Genomic DNA, 24,428 nt, shown 5'->3' with positions numbered 1-24,428 from the left:
ACATTGACTAGGTTCAAATTATGAAGTCACTGCACGCCATTAACCAAAAAGCTCTGTTAATGTGAAGTAGGGGTCAAGTGGAGAGATTATATATGCTCTAAAAAAAAGAATTTTGCGCGATCCAATACGACCTTGACCTACAAACATCATTCAAGTTCACTGCCCACCCTTTGATCGTAGGCACTATGCGAGTGAAGTATGAGCCAGATTGGACAAAAGGGAGAAAAATTATGCCCCGGACAAGGATTTTTCATAAAATTCTATGACCTTCATTCCAGGTAACTGCACCCATTCTGACCACTGGCACTCTGCGAGTGATGTTTGAGCCAAATTGGAGAGAAGATATGCGCTGAACAAGGATTTTTCATATAATTCTTCTATGACTTTCAGCTTTGACCAAGAAACACGGTTGAAGGTTACTGCACACCTTTTACCCAAAGGTACTATGTGGGTGACGATGCAGGCACGTAGCATCGGGTCTTCATCATGCCCCCCCCCCCCCCCCCCCACTTTTTCTCGCATCAACAAATTTTTTTAAAATTTACATATAAAAAATTGAATTATCATGGAGTTGCCCCCCCCCCACCTTTTTATGGAGGAAGTAAAAAATTAATATGAAAATAAGGAAATTAGGATTGAAATTGAAGGTATATACTATGCCAACCCCCCCCCCCCCCCCCCCCTCTCTCTCTGCTCTGGACAAGAAATATTGGACGGACAGACAGACTGATCACAAAAGGGCTCCCGTAGAGAGGGGCTCTGGTAAAAACAAGTGAACAGCCGTCCTATGTGACAGCAAACTTGGTTTTCTTTTGTGTAAACAGTAGGCCTAATAATGCCAGCCCCAAATTGATAAACACTCCCTATCCAGAGAACTGGAGTACCCTATAGCTATAAGCAATATTCTGCAAAATAGTAACAAAGTTCAACAGATAGCATTTTTTCCCTCATAAATTATCAAAAATTGAAATCCAAAATAATTTGCAGATCTCTGATATATGTACAATTGATCCGCAAAACATCAACTTCCAATCTTGGAAACTTGGGAGTTATCTGTTCATTAGCGGTTAAGTTCTGATATATGTACAATTGGTCTGCAAAACTTGTTGTGTGGTGTATGATTATCAATCAGATCTGTCAACATTTTGTATTATTTTTTGCCCATTAACTATCAATTTGAGTAATTTAGTTTTTTCTTTTTATTTCCATATTTCCCTTTAAACTTCATAAATACAGAGTTCATCATCTCGGATATTAATATAGTCTAAAAATGGCCACAACCATCAAGCCCTCTTAATGCTGTGGCAGGTTTGGTTAAAATAGAGCACTGATCAACGCATTCAAAATGTAAACAACAAGCAATTGAAGGTGAGCTAAAGAACACAGAAGAACAACAAACACAGGAAATCTGATTTATTTCCTAATTCAATATTTTAACGTGGTGTTCCTACACCACATGCTATCACAGTTTTGAACACATTGTGTATATCAATTTTTCATATTTCATAGCCATCATTAGGCCAACATTTAAGCACAGCACTCATTCATCCATGCCGACAATACCGCCACAGTACAAAAACAGATCATACATAACATGATTTCAGATTGAGTTCAAATTTCTAAAATTTCTTTTCTAATAAATAAAGATCTCTATTTAAATCTTTCTCTAGTTTAACACAGAAAATGACCAGGTTTTCTCATCACAAGATATCAGCCGGTTTCTCCAACTATACATTACTCGTATCGTCAACATCAAGCACTATAAAATATTTTATAAAATTCAATACAATATTCGTATATACCTTGTAACAAGCACATATTCATGCATAAATGTAAAAATCTTCAGCTAGACCACATTAATTGAATGTAATGCATTAATTGGAGAGCAGATGAGTGCCATTATCAGTATTTTGTCAAATGTCTACCACTTTTCTTTGCACATTAAATATAAACATTTTATATGCATCATTTAACTATCAATAATTTTCTCTACAGAAAATATGAAATCGTTAAGTAAAAATTTAGCTTTCTGAAATAAAATTTATGTAACTTTCTCTGGAATCCACATGCATTAAGGTAGGTTGTGAAATTGACATGAAAATTTGTTACAAATCAATGGAACTCAAAGGACTCTGAAGAAAACCAACATTTCAAGAAATACCCACACTTCTAAATATGAAGACAAGTACAATCATTTAATGTATTGCACAAAAAAGTATTATTTAAAAATGTTGATAAAGACAAACTTGGCAGTGCCCTAAATAGCAATCATAAATCAAAATACCTTGTTCACAACTGAAATTGCACTCTGACAATGTATCTTTTGATTCTGAATTTCTTCAAAGATGAAATTTAAGTGTCTGGACGGATGATAAACAAAATGATGACTTCACAAACATTACAAACAAAACATCTTCCTACTATTCTTCTATACACCATACAAATGCGAGGTAGTGTTAATCAGCTTTTTTCATTGGATGGTTATAATGAACATGTTCCCATTAATATTTCAATACTTATCACTACAATGAAATAGGTGAATTGACAATGAAACATCCCATGGATAATTTTGTGCAACAAAAAAAAATGTCTATCTAAAAACAATTAGGGTTAGCAAGATAAGAAGCAATTAAAAAAGAATGCCCATGTGGGTTACAAACATACCACAATGTGGAAAAGCTTTCACAAAGCGAGTTATATCATTGAAAACTATAAAGTTGTAATGACTACAATGGAGAGACAAAGAATGGTCTTAATTTCTATACTTTCAGGCCCCTACATTCAAGACCAACAGTTATGTATAAAATTACATGCCCGTTGATTACAAATTAGAACCTTCTGATAAAGAAACTGTGACTTAGGGACTGGGTAGAATGGGTAGAAAGGGGGGATGGGGGTTAAAAAGATCCCCATTATATTATAATTACAATTTTACAACAGAAGAAATGTCAATCCTGACTTGATATAGCATTACAATGTCAAAACTTAACACTGAGCTCAATGTATAGGAACAGTTTGTGATCTCAAAATGTTTATGCTGGATATAACAATGAAGGTGTCATGGTTCTGGTGTAACAACCTCTGATGATATGCTGCTGCTTGGCTGATAGACTTGTGTAGTTTTGTCCCATCACGTCCTTCTGGGTAGTTACTTGTTCTGTATACAGAACACAGCTTGCCATTGAATGTGTACCATCACCTCACGCACAACACTACTCATGTCACATCCATCGCTACAACCTTTTCTCGTTTTATGTTGTGGATGTTGTTAAGCCTTGCAACATCTTCATGGTTCTGTCTGTAAATACAAATCAATCCTGAAATCCTTACCACCAAACAAAATACTACGAGCAATGTCCCTACTTAGATTTATATGTACATGTTTAGCCAAGTCTTGTAGCCTAAACAAGCAGTAGACTGGAAAAAGATTTTATACTTACGCAGGAATTGAATCCGATATGGAGTTTTTGTAGCCTGGTGTAAACTTGAGCAGGTTGGTTCCAACAGTAGAGACAGACTTGTTTGGGATTGATGTTGTTAAGGCGTTGGAAAGACTAGATGACAAAGTTGATGATGATGGAAGATGAGAATTGTGAGATGCATTATTATTGTTGAGTGGAAAGTTTAACTGAAAAACTGTTGCTGCTGGAGAGGTTGAAAGCCCTGTGGTTTTACCTGGAATTCAAGCATAAAACACATCCAAATTAATAACAACAACTAATGTCATACTTTGCTCTCTACAGTATATGTTCTCTCTCTCTCTCTCTCTCTCTCTCTCGTCTTTTTTTGAGTTAGAAAATAGAAAATGCATGATTAATCTTACTAGAAACTAAGTCTTTGTGGTCCACTGGTCCGTTACTGATGACACTGGAGATAGGGGGTAGCACTGTAGTTGGGGATAACAAGGAGACGTTAGCAGACGTGGTGGGAGCTGCTGGAACTGTGTTGGTCAGAACAACTGTCTGTGGTGTACGAGGAGTCTCTGGGGCTGCTGGTGTTTGAGATGATATAGCACCTGTTCTCGCGTTCTGATTCTGAATCTGAGATGTGTTCATAACTGCAGACACCGCAAATTTGGCACTATCGGAATCTAATGTGAACCTGGAAGTCGGTTGTGAGGAGAAGGAATGTTCTAAACCATTGCACGAATTGTTGAGATCTGAGGTGTCTTGTTTAAGTAACTGCTCTTGCTGCGCTCGCGTCATCTGCAGGAGCTGTTCTTGGTGAGATTGAAAGCTCTCCATGTTGAACTCTGTGATATCTTCCTGAGCAGTGTGAGAGGGTTTTTCATGAGATGAAGATTCTTCTAGTGTAGGAGAATGTGGACGAAAATGTGGACTGTTAACAAAACAAAAATTTACTTATTTTCTTTTTAGAAATCAATTATACAATCTATACTTTCGAAGCATATGTAGAAGCATTAACTTAGTCCTGATTATAAGTACTCAACACCTCCCCCTCCAATCATAGATTTAAATCAAGCTCGTGACCAATCCTGCTCATCTTTTTGCCAGACATGCCCCAACTCATGATGGCATAGCACATTTCAGCATTTCAAAGGTGCATACACATGATTTTTTTTTTTATACAAATCATTATATGATGCTGTAATCTACTCAAGTGAAATTCATCATAAACAGTTACATGTATAAGCACTGAATTTTGCATTGCGGTGGATTGACTTACATTTTTTTGTCTCTGATATATGTCACATAATCTCCAACAACTCCTGAAAATGAGCCCGAAGACATGTCGATCTGGTGTAGGGTTTCATCCCAAGGCGTTACTGCTCTATCCAGAAGCACCCTATAAAACAGACCACATAAATATTACTGTATTGTTAATTTCTTCATTAAGTTTTACATTTAACATATTGTCAATCTTTAAGCATAAATGATAAAGCTTTTAAAACCTTTCTAATAAAATAAGAGATATTTAGGAATGGTGACAAGAAAATACCCACCTTCCACCTCGACCCATTCTACGCCTTGCGTAGCCAATACATCGGGGTGGTTGTGACAAAGAACAGAGGTTGTAACGGAATTTTTTCTTTCCCAATCCTCCATCTTCAGGACTGTGCCAGGGCCAATTCCCAAGGCGATTCAAAATTGGCTGCAAATTCAAAACAAAACATAAATATTTGTACTAAAATCACTGGTTTACTCCCTGTATGTTTTTTGCAATGTGTAAAAAGTAATGGTATGCTTGATCCAAAAAAGTGTACATACTGCAAAGTAATTGCAATTTCTTCTCCTTCTGAAAGCAAACGGTCCATCAGGATCATTTTCATCTTCGTGATCAGATGGTGAAGTTCCCTGAAAATATTGTACAAATTTTAAATTTTTTTATCACATTTGTATAACCCAAAAGCTGTGCAATTCATTTTGGGAATACAGCAACATGATTATTGAACTAGCCTTACCGGTGAGTAGCCATCTTCATCGGAGCTGTATGGTTCTGGATGTATGACATCAATATCATGATAATGACTGGCCTGTACAGAGGGGACAGTGGGCTGAATCACAGGTTTGTGCTTACGCTTCCTGTATTCCCTCTTCTTCCTCACACCCTCCTCCTACAATGAGACGGATCCCAAATTTGAAGCCTGAACAACTTTACCTAATTATCACTGTCACCATCTTTTAAAAGATGAATTCAATGAAGAAATGATGGTAATTTCAGGGAGCACTAGTTGCAGGTCTTACCATACTTAACCAGTGGACTACTCCTCAACATAAAGGAGAGTCTGCAGACAAGAATTGTAGCAGGATAAAGTGATTACACATGACACAACTACAATTCTTACCGCTGTGCCAGCACCCCAGCTATAGCTAGGAGGAACAAACAATGGCAACTTGTGGCGGATGGACTCAGCTTCCTGGAGCATTTTACCCTCAAAATCTTCACCTTGAAACCTACAGATATGGAATAATTCAAAATTTAAATTCAAAGACTCTTCTTGTTAGAATTTGTATATACATGATCTGAGTGATGTTTTTTTTTCATTACCTTTTCTCCATAATCTCTATTGTGAGTTGTAACATTTCTTTCTTTGCCTTTTCCCTTCTTTTAATCATTTCTAGAATAGTTCTGCAATAGAAATTCAAAAATATATAATTAATTCTGACAAATGTTTACTATCAAAGGAAAACGCAATTGTCATCTATCATTAATAAATGTGTTTGTATTTACTGCTATAGACTTTTAAAGTCTAAATATAAAACTTACACAGCTCTGTTTAGATCTCTTCTAAGTTTCAACATTTTCTCGTATGATGTTTCATCATTCTTCCGATTCTGTAAACAAATATCAAAGTAAATGTTGAGGTTCACTTATTTGCACAATAACAAGAAATAAGAAAGGGAACAGATCTTTATTTCAGTGAACTTGCCTTTCTTGTTTGCATTTTTTCTGTTCGCCTCCTAAATGCCACATAGGGATTATTTGTTGTTGAGCCATCTCTTTTCTCTGTTTTAACTTGCAAGATGAGGGGGTGTTCCTAATAGAGAACAGGTAATAATAAACTTACAATATGCAATTTCTTATCAATGACAAATATTTCTGTAAGATGCCATTCTTTTAGCAATCCACCATTCTATGAAACCTTACCAGTCGTAACCGTTTATTCAGCCAATAATCATAAACAGCAATTATGAGATCATCATCTTCTTTCAACAGTAACTTTGCCTCTTGTAATGTCACAACCTGAAAATTATTCACGTCACAACTTATTTAGATTACAACCTTCTTTCTATACTATCTTACATCATGTAGATCGGTATCCAAAATGTATGCATTAAGCTAATAAGGAAGGTTTGACAAGCACCTGTTGTCCACTGCCTTTCTCTAAACGGTCCATCATCTCCTCAAACTTGAGGGGATTGATTTCCATCTTCTTCTTTTGTTCATTGACCCAAGATTCATCCTCACTGTCCATGTCATAATCTGGTATCTCCTGATCCATTCCATAGGCTGAAGAGAAAAAATATGCATTTCTCAGAGCAGGTGTAATCAATACTAATCATCTTATATAATATGAATTGTGCAGGAAATTGCCATTTTTTTTGGGGGGGGGGGGGAAGTCAAGAGCTAAATTCTCTCTTAAATAATGTTTTCTTTATCATCTTTATGTAAATATACCAAAATACCAACTTTAAATATAAATCGATTTTCTTAATAATTTACTTCTTTTTGCTGTTTTAGTGTGACAAAGTTAATATCAATGTGTGTTTAATTAGTACAACTTAATGTATTTCATAAATATAAATTCCTATAATTTTCTTGGACTGGGTTGGCTTTTAAAATAATTATTTTTTTATCTTTAAAGATGACCTGACTCATTTAATACTTCGATTTAATTGGGTAAAATGGAATTATTCCTAAGAAAAATATCACAGCTACCTTTTCAAAAAATTCTTAATTAAACTTGTTTGTGTTCTAAAGGAATTTACTCATGGTGTAGAATGTTATACAAATAAACTTACAAATGATATAATCTATTCGAGTACCTATTATGATTGCACAGTGTCTCAAAGAAGAATTTATTAATTGGAAGCTTTCTATTAATACACTAAATCAACAGTGCATAAAATAAACAAATACCTTCCAAATCCACTGGCATTAATTACCTTGTATATGTATAAATTGCTTTGTGGTCTTAAAATCACTCTTGTACATTTCATTATAATGTTCTGAGATATCATCCACTTCAGGAATTGGAATGACAAGAGCCTCTGAAGTACCATAGACCTGCTGTGCTGACAGAGCTCGTTGTAGATGGTGCTCCTGTAGAAGAAATGGTCAGTGCTCATCATTCAAGCATAACAATAAGCTGGTGTTAAATTTTCCAACTTAAACACTATACAATCATTAGAATTCAGTGACAATTTTGTGGGTAATTCTCAAACAGGTATTAGTACTCCCAAGAAATTCCAAAAGTCTTTTTGAAGGGTGCACACAAGTGAAATAATGAAATAACATCATTAAAAAACTGGCAATCTAAAAACTTGTTTCCAACAAAATAAAATGACCCCAGGGTATATTTTAAATTTTTCTGGACAAGATTCCTTCTCTTTGTTTTCATCATATTGTCTATTCAAATTGTCTTCCATAAATAAAGATTCAACTGAACAATGAAATTGATTGATTTTCTGCATTTTTTTTTTATAGTACATTGCCAAATCATTTCAGAGAATTAATTGATGATAATACAGAAAAGTGATTCAGGTATATTTTATTTTTAGTACAATTAAGAACACGCTTAAGATCATTAAAAAAAATTCTAAGATAGAATTCACAATCATTCGTGTTTAATGTAAGTTTTTAGGCATTAATTGCAAAATCATAGGTTATTTTCAACTAAGCCCTTTATTCCTGTTCTTAATTGCAATGAACATATTTTTCTTTAGGATAGGATTTTTTTTCCCTCAAGTGAATGTCAAATTCAGCATTATGTTCAGTAGAAAGTGAAGTATAAAGATGTTTTAGTGACTTGAGAGAAGACGATCTGATGCAAAATATTTGCATCAACTTTCACTTTCAATGAGGAAGAGAAACCAATCACGTGGTTCCTATAAATAAATTTTCTTTATCTCGTCCTTTTACATAAATCAATGTATGTAACAATAAAAAACAAACACCAAAAGACCAGGATTAGGAGTTTCAATGCATTATTTAATCATATAAGAAGTGAAAATGAGCTATTTCAGTTCCTATAAAATGAATACACAAAAATCCAAGATGGCGGCCCGTTGACCGCCAAACTGCGCAAAAGGAAGCATACCGTTTCCTCCTCTTTTTCCATTCCTGTGGGCATCTGTGGAACGGATCGGTTGATAGTTGCAAAATCTGGTAGGTCAGGCACCTCATCTGCTTTGAAAATCTGCATTGGCCTCGTGGCGTCCAGCGCCCGAGCTCGAAAAGATACCTTGCTCATCGTGCTGACCTCAAATATGCTAATGAGCAATCCACGTAGAGCCTTCTTATTTTGAAGGCAATTTAAGATTATACTTCGCTTTGAAGCGTACTTTACAATTTTAAATCACAAAATGCATCGATTCAAACCTTATTACAAAAACCATTATCTCAAATGAGTCTCAATAAGTCCCAATTGAAGAAACACTTTTCGAGAATTTTGGAAAATCCATCATGGCCGCCATTTCGGGCCGTCAGTAGCAATCCCATGGTCCCTTGTTGTGAATGCGCGCGCATATTGGTTCCTATTGAAAAACAAAACCACGTGTAAGCCTACTTTTCGTATATCTTCTAGAAATTCTTTTATTTTTGAATGGCCATCTTTGTACGTGTGTATTCAAATTTTGGGCCGTAGTTATAACTTTAAACGGATAATTTTAATGTAATGGATCATCCCACACACAACTCTTCATTCCATAGAAATCTGTTGGAAATGTTAAAGGGAACCACGTGGTTCGAGGCTAAATCAATAATAATATATGTACATTACATGAACGTAGACCACTCCAGTACGCTATACGATACTTTTATAATATTATATTCTACACAATAACGATTTACCCGAGTTGACCATTGTATATATACTGATATATTCTTATATATATACAGTATGATTACTTACCGTTTATAACTGAATGCATTCAACATGCATTTATAAACGTACATATAAAACCACACATATTTTTAGTACAGGGAATTATCATAAAATGAAATTCAAGCTCAAGTATAATTTCATTTAGGTATAAATGTTTATATTGACAAATTATCAATCAATATTTCATTGGATTGTTTGAAATTTACTCAGGATGTCTATTAGCGATAAAGGACTAGCTTATAAATAGTGCCTTTGGGTGGTCGCTATATACATGCTGATATCAGACTGAGGGGGTAACGCCTGATCACGCCCCCCCCCCCCCCCCGTGTGTCGCCGGGACAAGTGCAAGTGATATAGGTGGTCATGCAATTAAAAAGTTACATGGGAAAGGGAGGGAGTGCCGTGAGTGTTCGGATCCCATAACTTTTAGGATCATCTTTGATTATCTATATTATTAATTGCTACTGTATTTATGCCCTTTTTAGCCCCAACCACACCCAATTTATACGAATACCATTGCATTTTTGTTACTGAAGTGAGGCGGCAGTCAAAATCAAGTCAGGAAGAAGAAAATCGACGATAAAACCATATATTAATATTATAATTTGTTTTAAAAGAGAAAATAAACCGAGGTTCATGGTTGAGAGAGGGGCTATACAAAAAAGGTGGGGCAAATATAATTATTATTCATATATACTGCATGGTCCTTAGTAAAAGATGAATCAGTCATTACATATATAGTATTTATAATGCATATGTATCTTTTCATCCAACATTCGATGTATTTTGTCTGTCGCTTTGCAGCAATCGATGGTTTTTTTTTAAACAACCATCGATTGTTTAATGAAAACGCTATTAAATTTAGAAATCATAGTTCATATAATATTTGGCAGATATGGACAGATGGAAAATTGTTTTCATAATTGGAATCGTATTGTTTCAAAATTATTAATTGTGCACGCAGTGTACTTATTAGTTTAGTTGCAAAAATGGTCCAGGAACAATATTTAAAGAATTGCCCGGCACCTATTTTTATGTATTTCATCATTTTGAAATGGAGCTTCAGTCTCCATAACCACAAAGTATACCGATAGTCCGTATAATCATGGCGCTTTTTTTATTTCTTTGGAAAATCGATTGATCGATCTAACGGGTTTAAGACCCCTATAAAGAATCGGAGCAATATGATATTACAATTTGTCACGCAATTGTTCACAACATGAAGCTAGGAGTAAGAAAACTAACAGACCTAGAGCACTGGTACTCTTAACATCAAAAATTGAATTTGTTCTTTTTTTTCTAAAATATTTTAAGGCAACTCAGTACCTATAAAATTATGGGTTCAATATTAAAAAACTTAACTTTGTTTAACTTATTGGACTTGAATTTCATCAAAAAATAAATAAAATATATATGTATCCATACTATTTAAGTTGTACGGTAATAAAAACCAAAGGCTGAAATTATCATCTAAATATCACACTTTTTCTTGTTTAAAAATTAAATAAAAGTGGATGAATACTTGTTTATCTATTTAAATTTAATTGCTTACTATGCCAGAAAACTAAAATTAATTTAAAAAAAAAAGAGAAAAAATTGTTTACATTAGAAAAATTATAGCATTTAGATATATCACTTAGAGAAAAATAGAAAAGAGTTATTTCCCTTTGTCATTATTGAATTATGTCGAATATAAGGATGAAAAACGCTTATTAAATATCTCCAAGTAAACAATGATTTGAGTTTTTTATGTGCACCTATAATAACTTAGAAATTACAAATCTATTTGCAAGAATTGTAATTGATTCATGGTTTATGTAAAATGTATGACGTCACAGGAGGGTGGATTTACTTTAAATATCTCCAAGTAAACAATGATTTGAGTTTTTTATGTGCACCTATAATCACTTAGAAATTACAAATCTATTTGCAAGAATTGTAATTGATTCACGGTTTATGTAAAATGTATGACGTCACAGGAGGGTGGATTTACTTTAAAAAGCATTGTAGCAACGCGAAATGTAATAACAACGCAAAATGTGATCAACTCCCATTATTACAAAAGTGACTTTTATTGTCAATATTTTAATTTCTACTACGCATATCTGTGGTCAACATTTGCATTATGGGTCATTATATTTATAAGTTGAGCTATATTGAGTCCACGTTTCTGTGTTATTACATTTGCGTGATTACCTTTTGTGTCGATATCAACGCAAAATGTAATATAATGGGTTAACTACATTTTGCGTTGTTATTACATTTTATAAAAACCAAGAGTGACTCATATTGTTGATAATTTCTTTGTATCTGTGGTCAACATTAGCTATTATGGGTGATTATATTTACAAATTAAGCTATAATGAGTCCACGCTTCTATGTTATTACATGTGAAGTCCATATCAATTAACGCAAAATGCATTAACGCCAAAAGGTAGGAATAGGGGTTTATAAGATTTTGCGTTGTTATAATATTTCGCATCAATTGCCACAAGCATAAGGCACTGTTACGTCATTTCTTATGAAGAACGTTTTCCTGTGTAAATCAATTTTATGATATTTTACAATACTAATATTTGGATCTGATTTACGATAGTCACGAAAATTACATAACTATCTCAAAAATTTCATTTATAAGCTCTTCGTGCAAATTTTTGTTGACGAACTTCATAAATTGTTTAGCGATTTGCGATCGGAAATAAAAGTATTTATTTAAGGAATAAGGAACCATTTTTTGAGTAGTTTGAGGTGATCAAATATGGTCGGGGATGATAAAACCCGAAGTGCTTTATGATAGATTTGATCACGCCCGATAATATCCAAAGGATGATTCCTTATTACTTAGATCTATATAATTTTCAGCAGGTGTACGATTAAAAATAAAAAATAGTCATTGACGAAATGCATTGGACTATACATTACAAAATCGATTTGTAGTGCTATCACAGACAAAGACATTGAAAAATGTAATTTGATATAAATCGATCGAAGCAACTACAACATTGAAAGGGTGCGTTGAGGAAGATGATGTGCAAGTAATAGAGTAGTTTGTAATTTTCATGGTAACCTGCAGAGGAAAGCCTTCACCGACTACTCCCTTAACAGTTGGAACGTCGATAAAAAAATATACTATTACATTTTCCCTTTGTATTGTTATTTTTGTTTGCTGGACGAAAATTTCCGAATTCGTTTTTTGTAAAAAAAAAAAAAAAAAAGGGGGGGGGGGGGTGGTGGTAGAAGAGGGCCTACCTACTGGAAAAAATCATGGGTTTGAACATGCCAGGGATCGACGTTTATACTTACTACTATATACTGTTATATATGTCTCTGAACATGCCAAGTTTCTAAAACCTCTGCAATTTTTGAACAGAGTAAAGATGAAGGTGGCCATTATTCCCGGTAATGGGGCGGGGGACGTTTTTCACGCGAACTGGTACGGCTGGGCTCACAAGCAAATCAACAAGATGGAGAACGTGTCGTGTGGTTTACGTAACATGCCGGACCCCATCACCGCCAAAGAGTCCATATGGATCCCATTCATGCGTGAACAAATGGAGTGTGACGAGAACACCGTCATCATAGGTCATAGTTCAGGGGCAGAGGCCGCCATGAGGTTTGCCGAGAAGTACAAGGTCAAGGGCATCATCCTAGTATCAGGTCTTATAATTTGTATTTTGCAAAAAACTATTCGCCTGTTTTTCATATTTCATTTTTTTTGGTGGTGGTGGGGATGGTGGTTGGAGGGGGGGGGGGGGGTGTATTTACGTCTGTATACTTTATACCTGAAATTCATACGAAGAATATCAAATCCCGAAATGGAAAGCCACATGAAAACCAAGCATATATATTAACATGTTGCCCACCTGCATTTTTCATTCATTCTTCAGGAAATGCAAAAATTAATGTGAATGTTAACTATTTTCAGCATGTGTCACTGACTTGGGGGATGACAACGAGAGAGCAAGTGGATATTACAGCAGGCCCTGGGACTGGACGTCCATCAAAGCCAACACAGACTTCGTGGTGCAGTTTGGGTCCACGGACGACCCCTTTATCCCGTGGGAGGAGCAGCAAGCCGTGGCGAACGGTCTGAGCTCTGACCTCCGCAAGTTCTCCGACAAAGGCCACTTCATGAATAGTTCATTTCCACAACTGATGGAGGTTGTCAAGGAAAAAATACAATAGCAATTTATGTCCTCTCAAATGCTTCGATATTTTTTCTTCTTTGATAAAAAATATTAACTTTTCCAGGATTCTATTAACTTGTTTTTTTTTTTAAACCTGTGTATGACTATGTACATTAAAAAGTATAAAATTCTTTGTTACAATTAAAACAAGAGGCCCATGGGACACATCACTCACCTGAGCAACTGTTCCCCTGATACATGTAGTTAACCAGCATAATCTCATCAGCCTTTCCCAAGAAGTAATAATTTCTAATTACCTTGAATTTTCATCCAATTGTATTGCACCCACTTTAATTTTATTTATCATCTCCCATTTGATCACTGCACGATTTAATTTTCCTACTTTGTTTAAAGTACTAGTGATAAACATCAGTCAAAAATTGCACTTTAAAAGGAAAAAAAGTTCACACTAAATGAGCTTTAGTTCAGAAAAGAATAATATCAGACTCCTCTTTTTGTATTTTTGAAGAACTTTTTATCTACATATTTAAACATACTTCTCAAAAAATTCTTGATAAAGCCATACTGAAGAATGAAATACATGAACCTTTAAAAAATAATGGTCTAAAATATATTTTAATAGACTGAAAGCTCTTTGTTTGATGTCAACATTTCAGACCTTATTTATGAATGAGACTTATTCAGCTTATTCAGAGAGGCTGACTAATTAAAAGCCATAAATTTCTACTCACTTTCATTTACCATTTAACACATAAAAAGAAACACAAATTCTAATCAAAATCATTTAATTTTGTTTTTAAAAAAGGGGGAACATACACATATATACCAAGATATTGCAAGCAATACCTTGAAAAAAAAATATAAAAATTTAAATATTGTATAATCATTAACAGTATAAATTCAATTGTATAAGTGCCTAAGTTCCTGTGTGTTATTTGTTCCTGCTGAGCACCATGGTAGCCACATGTTCTAATGCATCCCTGGCTTTAGATGGTTTGAATTCTTTCAGTAGTCCTATGGCAGCAGCACTGTGAGCCTCAGCTAGCAGTCGAGTTTGATACACTCCATCACTCTAAAAGAAAAAATATCAATGAAAAGGCTACCATACTGATAGGCTAAAAAATCGATCTTATAAGTCCTTATCATTTAACAGCATTTCAGTTTTGCATCAGAATGCCAAAATCTTTATGATCTTTATGATATTTTGTCAGAATAGTGGTAAAGGTATGTTACCTTGGCAACTAATGACCTCGCTAATTCAACATCACCTTCATGACAAAACCGTCTCATGATAAGGGCATTCAGTTCTTTGTGTTCCTGTTAAAAGAGAATATCAGTGTTAAAGAAAAGGTTTCCTAAACTAAATGGTCATTCGCACACTTGAATGCATGGCTTTGATGAATCAGATATAACTTGTTGACCTTGCGCCCTACCAGGCCAGCTAGTGAGTCACTTTCACTGTTCTATTATGACCATGACATTACAGAGGGTTCCACTTAATCTGATCGCGGTTAATGTGATAATTCGGTTAATCTGATATAAAATCAAAACACCGATCCATTTGCTATATAAGCCTTTGTAATTTCTACTGATAATCTGATTGAAAAAAATGTCATTTTCGGTTAATCTGATACGATTTCTGTCGGCCGATCAAATATCAGTTCACGTTTTCACACCTCTTCCACCATGTCCACTTCGTGTATAACCTCTCACTGTGTAAACAGCTTGGCACGTGCCTAAAACTTGCAAATAACGGTGCTTCAGGGGATTAGTCACAGCTCAACGCACACAGATGGTCAGCTGGTCGATAGATGAAAGATACCGACATCGATAGTTCAGCCCACCCTCTAACACCTTTATATTCCTTTGTTTAATTAGTTGACACCCCCTTTGTGTACACAGTAACTCTTTACAGGGCATTAGTTTCACTTCAACACACACGAGTGGCTCACTTCTTCGTAAGATGAAAGCTACCGACATCGATAGTTGTTCCGGATGACCGCACACAGGACTGACCTTACCTGTGTACACATTTTATTGTTTTTTCATGTACCAATTGCCTGTGTTAATTTCATGCTAGGCTTGCACCATTAAGAATTATTTAAACATGTAATTTCTGAATCAAAAGTGCTTGGGAACATGTGACATCGAGGAAATTCTGATTACTCTCAATTTTACATCGGGGTAGAAAACTTAATGAATAAAATTCAAATAATTTGTTATCATGCATAATTAATTATTCAAGAGCATTCTATATACCAGAAAAAGAATTAAAATAAATTGTCCAGGTGAAAAGAGGGAATGTTCAGACAAATAGCCATTTCCTCTTACTACTTCCTGTCAAAATGGCCGCCACATTGAAACCATCGTAATGAACAGTGATGAAGGGAAACATTTTCTTTTGAGCATTTACAAACAAAATAATGGCTAAAATGCTATTTCATTGCTAATGCAAGGTAAATTATTTCATTTCAAACTATTGACAAACAGATTATATCTTTTTGTTGATAAATTATGTATTGAAACAAGTTGTATTTTATTCTTTACCAAAATTAAAGAGCACAAAAACGCTAAATTGGTTAATATAATAATCGGTTAATCTGATAATTTTTCTCTGACAAATTGACTGTCAGATTAAGCGGAACCCTCTGTATACCTAAATAACTTTGAACTCTCATACTCTTGATATCTGAAGACTTAATTGCAAGCTTTCAAAAACAAAAAAAGGTATAGAAAAGCCATAGGGAAATTTTCCCTACCCGTTCATTTGCACTCATTGCCAGTGGGCAAATTCAAAAGGAGCAAAAGAAAAACCAGTTTTTTCTCTGAAATCACATTCAAAATGGGGTGAAACCTTTTACAAGAGCAATTGAGCTAAGATAACTGGACCCTGTATTTCAGATCAGAGCACACTTTTAATAAGATAATTACAACTGTAACTATGATAAATTATATGAGTGGTTGTTATCTAAAAAGTAAAATATTATGTTGATCATATCTTCGGGTAAATTTAGAATGCTGTTTGTTGTCATCTCAAGGACATTTTACTCCTACTGCTAAGGAGTGGCTTCTACTTCAGAGCTGTGCTAGTCTTACCCGAGAAGCATAACGTACAGGTGTGGTAGCGAGTCTTACCTGAGTGGCGTTCAGTACAATGGTAGTTGCGAGTCTTACCTGAGCGCGTACAGTACAATGGCAAGTCTTACCTGAGTGGCGTACAGTACAGGGGCAGTGGCGAGTCCTAGTTTGAGGTCGGCAGCTGTTGGTTTACCCATTACACTCTCGTGTGATGTAAAGTCTAGTAGATCATCTATTAGCTTCAAAACAATAATCGGTGAGTTAAGATAATTCACATACAGAATCAAATCATGGTTTATATATGTAAGGCAAAATTCAAAATTTGATATATTCTTATTTATGTATTAAGAAGGCCAACTTGGGTTTTCATTGCGGAGTATTTAATGCACCCTATTAAAATACAGTATATTTTCACTCTTACAGAAAATATTTTTACACCATCTATGAAATTTAATACTGTACAATGAACGAAAACAGGGAAAAACTGAAAGGAAATTATATTCTTGCAACAGTTTTAAATTGATAGGGTAGAAAATTCTAAACATAGAAATAATATGCATATCTTGGATTTATTTTCTAACGCTTTTTGCATGAAATCTTAATCTATATCATGTTTTGAAGTTCTCAGTAAAAGATATGAAAATGTTTTGGAGATTTTGAGATGCCTGCTACTGAAATGATTAATTAAATAATGTCTAAATGGTAGAATTTTGCTTTTTGCACATAATATACAACTGACTTTAACTTCCCAAATATTACAATTTATGCAAAAAGACTACTGTTTACAATTTGCTTTTAAGTGCTAAAAAAATGTCATGTCCTATAAATACCTGGACTATAGTTGTTCATGAAACTTTGCAAGTAAAGTAACGTCAGTGTGTTAAACATGGTAGAAGATAGAGAAATAAAGAGTTTTCGATTGTAGTTTTTCCACAAAGAAACCCAAATCAGACTTTTTTCAATTCTTATCGACCTTTATCTATTTTATCTGTAAATATTTGATAAGTAAGAAATTATCACCAGTTACATGTATTACATGTACTGATTGCATTAAGAGTTCAATTACCTGGAATGCCATTCCAATATTCCGTCCATATTCAAAAGCTCTTTCAGTTAAATCGTCACTGCAGTTACTAAGCACGGCAACCTTCAACACAAAACTGTGCACTAAGTAATAGGTCATTCCACACTTAGTCACTCTTTCTTGATATCTTTAAAATTTTAAAGGTGTACATACAGTAAAATGATTGCTAAATGATTGCCAAATTACTCTTGCAAAATAGGTTTATGTTGATGGAGAGTTAAATATGATGCATCACTAGCATCTGCACATATCAAAAATTTAGCCCAAAGATATGCCATAAATGCCTTAAACAATTTACAATATAGAACATCCACTTACATGTACATTGTTTTATATTGTCAAAAACATTTAAACACCATATTTTATTCAATTCCAGGATGTGATACTCACAGCTTTACAACTGTTGGCCATAAGGCTGGCTGTTTTCTTGAATGTCTTTTTGAGATAATGGTTAAATCTGTCATTTGGTTCCTCTTTTGATCCTAATTGCATAAACTCTCCTATAAAAGTACCGTTAAATTAATGAGGATGTACATTTGTTTTTGTATCAAGAAATATTGTAAACATACATGTACAAATGTTTACATTTGAAAATTATTGCAACTCACGAGGAGTATTTCTTTTAATTTTTTAAAATGTAATGTTTACTACTTTTTAATCATTTTTTAAATGAAAGTGAAAAATGAAATAGTTATTTGTTGCACAATTCTGTGCAAGCAAAGAGAGTTGCAAGGATTAAAGAGCTATTTCAACAAGACTCTGGACTTTGAGTGCGATGTGACTCTCAATTTTATACATCAAAATAAGTTGAATTTATGCAGATCTGAGGTGAAATATACGCTTTTTAATTCTGTATCACGGGTATTTTCTGCGGCTCAAAACTTGTGGTTCAGACCCTAAAAGGTATTTCCAATTTTCTGCAGTTATATTTGACCACAAAAAAAACCAGATAATTAGATACGTAACCTGCCACATGTTGACTCCTAGCTACAGTAGTTGTTGCGTGGTCAATATTTATCTTGCAATTTCCAATGGAGCACGTATTTGTCTCATGTTTTGTAGCTTAAAATTGTGCACGAATAATATACAAATTCAATTCAATATAATCAACTGAATTGAATATACAAATGATGATTAAATTAAATCTTTTTTTTAAACTTGTAAACCCTATTTAAACTAGAGGTACTGTGAGCAAGCTCACAATTGATACCCCCCGCTAAGAAAAAAATCATAACACGTGTATTTTAGCTATTATAGAAAATATTGGATGAATCTATTTCACTGTCCATTTTCTATAAACAACAACTGCTTTATTTTTGAAAACTGTTAATTTTTAGCTTCTAATATTACCATTAATACAAGACATCTCACAGAGAGAATTTAGCTTTTTTGAAACAATGACCTTGAACTTTCTCAATTGACCTTGGGTCAAGGTCATGACACACCCTTTAATCATAAGCAATCTTTGTGTGAAGTAAGAACTTCCAATGTTTCCCCATAAGAAAGATATGGACCGGACACGAATTTTGCATTTTTTCTGCCAGTGACCTTGACCTTGCCCAAATGACCTTGAGTGAAGGTCATGACACACCCTTAGGTCATAAGCAATCTTTGTGTGAAGTAAGAATTTCCTATGTTTCTCCATAAGAAAGATATGGACCGGACACGAATTTTGCACTTTTTCTGCCAGTGACCTTGACCTTGCCTGAATGACCTTGGGTCAAGGTCATGACACACCCTTAGGTCATAAGCAATCTTTGTGTGAAGTAAGAACTTCCAGTGTTTCTCCATAAGAAAGATATGGACCGGACACGATTGCACAGACAGACGGACAGACAGACAGATGGACGGACGGACAAGGTGATTCCTATATACCCCCCCCAAACTTTGTTTGCGGGGGGTATAATAACGTGTTTATGTTTGAATAATGTAGACATATGGTACGATTTAGATTAACCGATCTGTATTGAAGATACTTGAACAAAACCTTTCTTGAGTGATTGTTTATCTATAAATATTCTTTTAATTATGCTATTATCATCTAAGACTGTTGTTGCTCTGGCTCTGAATGAAATTTGCAAATGAATTTCATTAATGCATTTGAAAAACATTATCTGCACATGCAGATTGATACATGTTACCTGAAAAATAAATCACATCTGATAATTTTGTTACTTTTTGAATGTTTATATTTTAGAGATTTATAATTATACTTGACTATGATTCATATATAGTAAATGTGAATAAGAATTTAATGAACTGTTCACCTAAACGACATTGAACTGAAATGATATATATTATGAGTTAAGGTAATCACATGTAATTACCGACTATAGATATTGAGTACCATATTGACCACATTTTAAAGTACAGCCGATCAATCATTTAGTGTATAATTTGAGAATATTTTGTGATTTTAATTTCTTTGGGATTTTCATATTCCAAAATACTGCAGAAAATAAACAACCAAAGAAAATACCTGTGATACAGTAAGTATTGGTAGCTACCACGGTGGGCACAAAACGTATAGGACAAATAACGTCAATTTCTATGAACCTATTGTAGATTCCTATTTTACTCAAGTACTTAATTCTGCGATTGCACTGTTTTGCATCATACCATGAGAATATGAAATCATGAATGCCAAATTTTAATCTTAAGATCATTTAATTTACCTGTGTCCAAAAAATAAAAGTGAGATTTCAAAATCTGCGAAATACCTTCTAACGATTATATGCGACTGCTAATTCCTCGCATTTAATTAGGAATCTACAGTATGCCTAAATGGCCAACAATGAGAGAGATATATACTATCTTGTTATATTCCTCTAATATTTGTTCACTGTGATGTCAGAATCTAAAACCTGCTTACCCCTGACTAAATCCTCAATCACTTGAGACAATATTTTGACAACCTCCTCATTTCTAAGCTGAGCCAGAAGCTTGGAAGACACAGATAAAATATAATCCCCCACCAGAATGGCCTGTGAATTAAAAATAAAAAATCAAACTTGATTGCAACGTTACCACAACATCATTCTTAACGGTACGAATATTGTGCTGGTAACAGTTGATAAATTTTTCCTCAACGCACCTTCAATATCATCTGATACAATGATTTGAGTCAGAGTTCCTATTCAAACAATTATTTACTTCAAACTTCACATTTCAAAAACCTCCTTAAAATTCTTGCATCTAATGACCAGTGTTTTAACCTTTCTTTGGCCCCATCTGCTGTCTACAGTGGGCTTTCCTCGCCTCGTGGAGGAGTTGTCTATCACATCATCATGTACTAGACTGGCAGTGTGGATCATTTCAGATATCATTGCAACTTGTTTTTGAGACTGGGATATTCTGCAATCAAAGTATATGTATATGATTGTTAGAATAAAAAAAAACATATGTATGGTACAGTATTTAAAAATTGGCAAATAAATCACGGCAAAAACAATTAATGTGTGCCGACCATTTACATGCAATTTTCATGAAGACAAAACCTAATATCACTGTTTAAAATAATAAAGGAACATCATGAAATTTTCACTTTGTAATGCCCTATAAAAACAAACAGTGGACATCAGTGCTTCCTCAGTCACAATCTAAAAAGATTCCAATGTATACTGGTATGCCTGAATTCTAACTTAAATTACCTTTGCTGTGAACTCACATTACACAAGCAGCAACTTACATGTCTGTATTTTTTCCATGTGCATTGAGGGCTTTAGCCATTAGCAGTACTATTAAGGGACGAAATGTTTTGCCTTGTCCATCAAAATAATACTGTGCCATTTCTCTAAGCTCTGTCATCTGAGTGTTTAATGTCTGTCAAAAAAAGGTTTACATCATAACAGAATACAATATGCCTCAAGTCAATAAAATACAAGTAGTTAATGTTATTATCCAATAATTTAGCTCTGGTTTTAACGCCTTAATTGATTGGCTTTACAAATTCATTTATATCATATAACATTATTTGCATACATCACAATACGATAAACATGCACAACATATTAATCTGCTTGATATAATACTTAAATTCTATACAAAATAACATCATTACTTAAATAAGTACTTTAAATAATGGGCCATATTTTCTACTTTTAGATGTAGAAAATTTAATTATAAGGAATCAATTTATTTTCTACCTATGTTATATGAGCAGTTTACACAGTTTTTTATACAACGCTTCACAGTTTTTATAGCGTAAACTGCTCCAAGTTAGGAAAAAAAAAGTTGAATATGAAAAGAGAATGTTGAAGTATATTGTCAATTTGAATACTATGCAACTTATTCTCAAAACAAAAAGAATGAAAATTTTGTATATCAATTTGAATACTATGAAACTTAGTCTCAACTTAGTCTCAAAACATAAAGAATGAAATGTTGTATACCGAAACATGTATGTATATATAAAAAAAGAGAATTTTCTATTAGCCACAGGAACAAGGTCTCAAGAAGGTAAAATAACCATGTTACCTGATTAATACTACTACATATATGATCTAACTCGGGCTTGGCGAGCTGGAATGGGTTAACATCTTTTTTGGTATCTGTGTGTAGAGTTTGGGAGGTAAGCTCTCTTTGCTGCAATATTCTGAATTTGCAAGGAGAAACCTACAAAACAATATACATTGTACTCATTTCAATTGATATGTAACATTTTCACATTATATAACTTCTAAGACTAATTCTCTCCATGTGTCAATTCTCGCCATCACATAATTTTATGTATTGATATTGTTATGTTACGTACATGTAAAAAATGTACTTTGTGAGAATTAGTCCTTATATAGCCAGTACATATTATGCAATTTTACACTGTTTACAAAAATGTTAAAATACATCTGTATACTGAATGCAATAGACTGAATAGAAGTAGGAGTACATTATAATAAAAGTATTTTCTATATATTTTAATTCTCTATCTATATTTTTATTTAAATTGCTAAAATCTTTGATGTTACCAGGTCTGGTACAATCACTAAATTTAGCAATTTAGCTTGAATTACCTACATTGTTTTATAATGTATACCTGAAGTAGGTACGGTATATTTTAAAGTCTGTCCCTTGATATTTATGCAGCACATTTGGGCAATTTTTAATAAAATTACAAATACCTGTGAAAGAAGTGCAATTGAAATTGATGAAATGGGAAATTATCCATAATATCTTCATTGACACATTTTCACTCCAAAAAAATTCACAGGAAAAAAAGAAGAAGATTTCTTGCAGATATCTATATATGGCAAATGTCGACATTTCTCTAGTCAGAAGTCATTTGGACTACCTTGCCCATTTATTCAACGTTATCATCCAGGTACTTTCAATTTGCTTGCAATGCAAAAATCCCTGAAGACTTCAAACATTGTTTGAACCCTGAGGTATTTAGAAATATTGAAAAATTTAAGAAAATGTGCTTTATAAATATCTTGGAACAGATTATAGCAACTCAATTATATATGTAACAGAGACACTTCTTTGCCTTGGATAGGGTTTGGACCCGGGTCCTCTGGCATGCCAGTCCAGCACTCTACTGATCAAGCTAAAGGGTTAACCCACTAGTCAGAGCTAGTTGGGATGCCATATACATGTACCAAACTCTACCACATGTATTTTTCTTACATCTCAGAGCAAAACTTAGGTGTAGCAATAATTTTCGACTTTGAATTTATCGAAAAAATTAACAATTCATGAAAAAATCATGAAAAACGCACTTTTGAAAATGTTGCTCCTTCAGCCTAATTGAGATCTATTAAAGTTCTATAAGTTTTAAGACTCTGTATAATTGTTTAATGTGGCCAAACAGCTACTTCTTATATGAACCCCCCCCCCCCCCAAAGAAAAACAGTTCTGGTTAACATTATAATAAAAAATATTGATTGGTAATAATTTAGCACAATGTGAAGTAATCACACTTATTCATGCCTCATTGCATACAAAGTGTCATACGGTTACTCAAAAAAATAGAAATGCATGTGTTGCAATGTTTTAACTATTTTTGGTCTTGGTTGCATTTAAGGACTACCATGTTTTACATAGAAAGCGAAATTGCATAAAGACAGCTAAATAAATCAACTTCATACGGGAAATCAAGTTATGTAGGTAATACAAGCTTAGTGATTGTACTGGTCTTGCTTAACGTTACGTATTATATCCGCTATCAGCTGTAAGGTTGTGTAATCGAGAAAATTCGAACAGAAACCGGAACGACACTTTCATTAAACGAGTTTGAAACAAAAATTTACATAATTTTTTCACCAAACCATTTCATATTAGTGTTTATATATCTGCAATTTTTATTTTTTTTTCATTTCATGTATTTATGACAAACAGTGTGAAGGTCGAATTTTACCGGTTGGATATTAGAGACGCATAACGAATTATCACATACCCGACATGGTGTAGGCCCTTTGCCTGAAAGGATCGTTGGTGTATTTCCACTAGAGGTAGTTGACATCGATAAATGCTTCTTGAAACATTGTTTTAATATAAAAATATCGCGATTACTTAACTTTAGTCTGCTCGAAACGGCTGCCATGCTCAAGGATTT

General features: G+C 33.9%; 3 protein-coding genes across 4 annotated transcripts; 1 reads left to right on the top strand and 2 right to left on the bottom strand.

Annotated features, from left to right (window-relative positions):
* Positions 1-1,398: 1,398 nt before the first annotated feature.
* On the bottom strand, positions 1,399-8,952 carry LOC128179995 (enhancer of polycomb homolog 1-like). Its single transcript, XM_052847731.1, has 15 exons — positions 8,783-8,952; positions 7,629-7,785; positions 6,827-6,972; positions 6,610-6,705; positions 6,392-6,499; positions 6,229-6,296; positions 6,010-6,090; positions 5,807-5,915; positions 5,423-5,575; positions 5,229-5,315; positions 4,964-5,112; positions 4,687-4,806; positions 3,824-4,338; positions 3,441-3,675; positions 1,399-3,298 (listed from the first exon to the last, which is right to left on the bottom strand). The coding sequence occupies exons 1-15, from the start codon at positions 8,933-8,935 to the stop codon at positions 3,217-3,219; spliced, it is 2,259 nt and encodes a 752-aa protein (XP_052703691.1). The 5' UTR covers positions 8,936-8,952; the 3' UTR covers positions 1,399-3,216.
* LOC128180011 (serine hydrolase RBBP9-like) lies at positions 8,247-13,814 on the top strand. 2 transcript variants are annotated; one of them, XM_052847765.1, is made up of 3 exons: positions 8,247-8,850; positions 12,939-13,225; positions 13,494-13,814. In XM_052847765.1, exons 2-3 carry the CDS (start codon positions 12,946-12,948, stop codon positions 13,751-13,753), a joined length of 540 nt encoding a protein of 179 aa, XP_052703725.1. In that variant the 5' UTR covers positions 8,247-8,850; positions 12,939-12,945; the 3' UTR covers positions 13,754-13,814. The 2 variants fall into 2 exon arrangements, with proteins under 2 accessions (XP_052703725.1, XP_052703714.1); XM_052847754.1 differs by lacking the exon at positions 8,247-8,850 and adding an exon at positions 9,080-9,240.
* Positions 13,815-13,940: 126 nt separating this feature from the next.
* Positions 13,941-24,428, bottom strand: LOC128180006 (all trans-polyprenyl-diphosphate synthase PDSS1-like). Its single transcript, XM_052847742.1, has 10 exons — positions 24,270-24,428; positions 22,355-22,492; positions 21,567-21,700; positions 21,094-21,232; positions 20,751-20,862; positions 18,269-18,378; positions 17,861-17,941; positions 16,923-17,033; positions 14,950-15,033; positions 13,941-14,788 (listed from the first exon to the last, which is right to left on the bottom strand). Exons 1-10 carry the CDS (start codon positions 24,414-24,416, stop codon positions 14,648-14,650), a joined length of 1,197 nt encoding a protein of 398 aa, XP_052703702.1. The 5' UTR covers positions 24,417-24,428; the 3' UTR covers positions 13,941-14,647.

This window comes from Crassostrea angulata, chromosome 1 (assembly GCF_025612915.1).
Source record: "Crassostrea angulata isolate pt1a10 chromosome 1, ASM2561291v2, whole genome shotgun sequence".
NCBI classification, from domain to species: domain Eukaryota; kingdom Metazoa; phylum Mollusca; class Bivalvia; order Ostreida; family Ostreidae; genus Magallana; species Magallana angulata.
The sequence above is the reverse complement of the archived record's forward strand: the minus strand, read 5'-3'. Positions and strand labels throughout refer to the sequence as shown.

What these genes read in the sequence shown, in the direction of transcription:
- LOC128180006 (XM_052847742.1), bottom strand. Translation starts at nt 24,416, where the DNA reads ATGGCAGCCGTTTCGAGCAGACTAAAGTTAAGTAATCGCGATATTTTT. An exon ending in CATGGAAAAAATACAGACAT is followed by an intron (nt 21,233 to 21,566) that starts GTAAGTTGCTGC and finishes CTTTGATTGCAG; the next exon opens with AATATCCCAGTCTCAAAAAC. An exon ending in CTGTACTGTACGCCACTCAG is followed by an intron (nt 15,034 to 16,922) that starts GTAAGACTTGCC and finishes CTCTTTTAACAG; the next exon opens with GAACACAAAGAACTGAATGC.
- LOC128179995 (XM_052847731.1), bottom strand. Translation starts at nt 8,935, where the DNA reads ATGAGCAAGGTATCTTTTCGAGCTCGGGCGCTGGACGCCACGAGGCCA. An exon ending in GCAATTTATACATATACAAG is followed by an intron (nt 6,973 to 7,628) that starts GTAATTAATGCC and finishes TTTTCTCTTCAG; the next exon opens with CCTATGGAATGGATCAGGAG. An exon ending in ATAGAGATTATGGAGAAAAG is followed by an intron (nt 5,916 to 6,009) that starts GTAATGAAAAAA and finishes CCATATCTGTAG; the next exon opens with GTTTCAAGGTGAAGATTTTG.
- LOC128180011 (XM_052847754.1), top strand. Translation starts at nt 9,089, where the DNA reads ATGAGTCTCAATAAGTCCCAATTGAAGAAACACTTTTCGAGAATTTTG. An exon ending in ATTGAAAAACAAAACCACGT is followed by an intron (nt 9,241 to 12,938) that starts GTAAGCCTACTT and finishes ATTTTTGAACAG; the next exon opens with AGTAAAGATGAAGGTGGCCA. An exon ending in GGGCATCATCCTAGTATCAG is followed by an intron (nt 13,226 to 13,493) that starts GTCTTATAATTT and finishes AACTATTTTCAG; the next exon opens with CATGTGTCACTGACTTGGGG.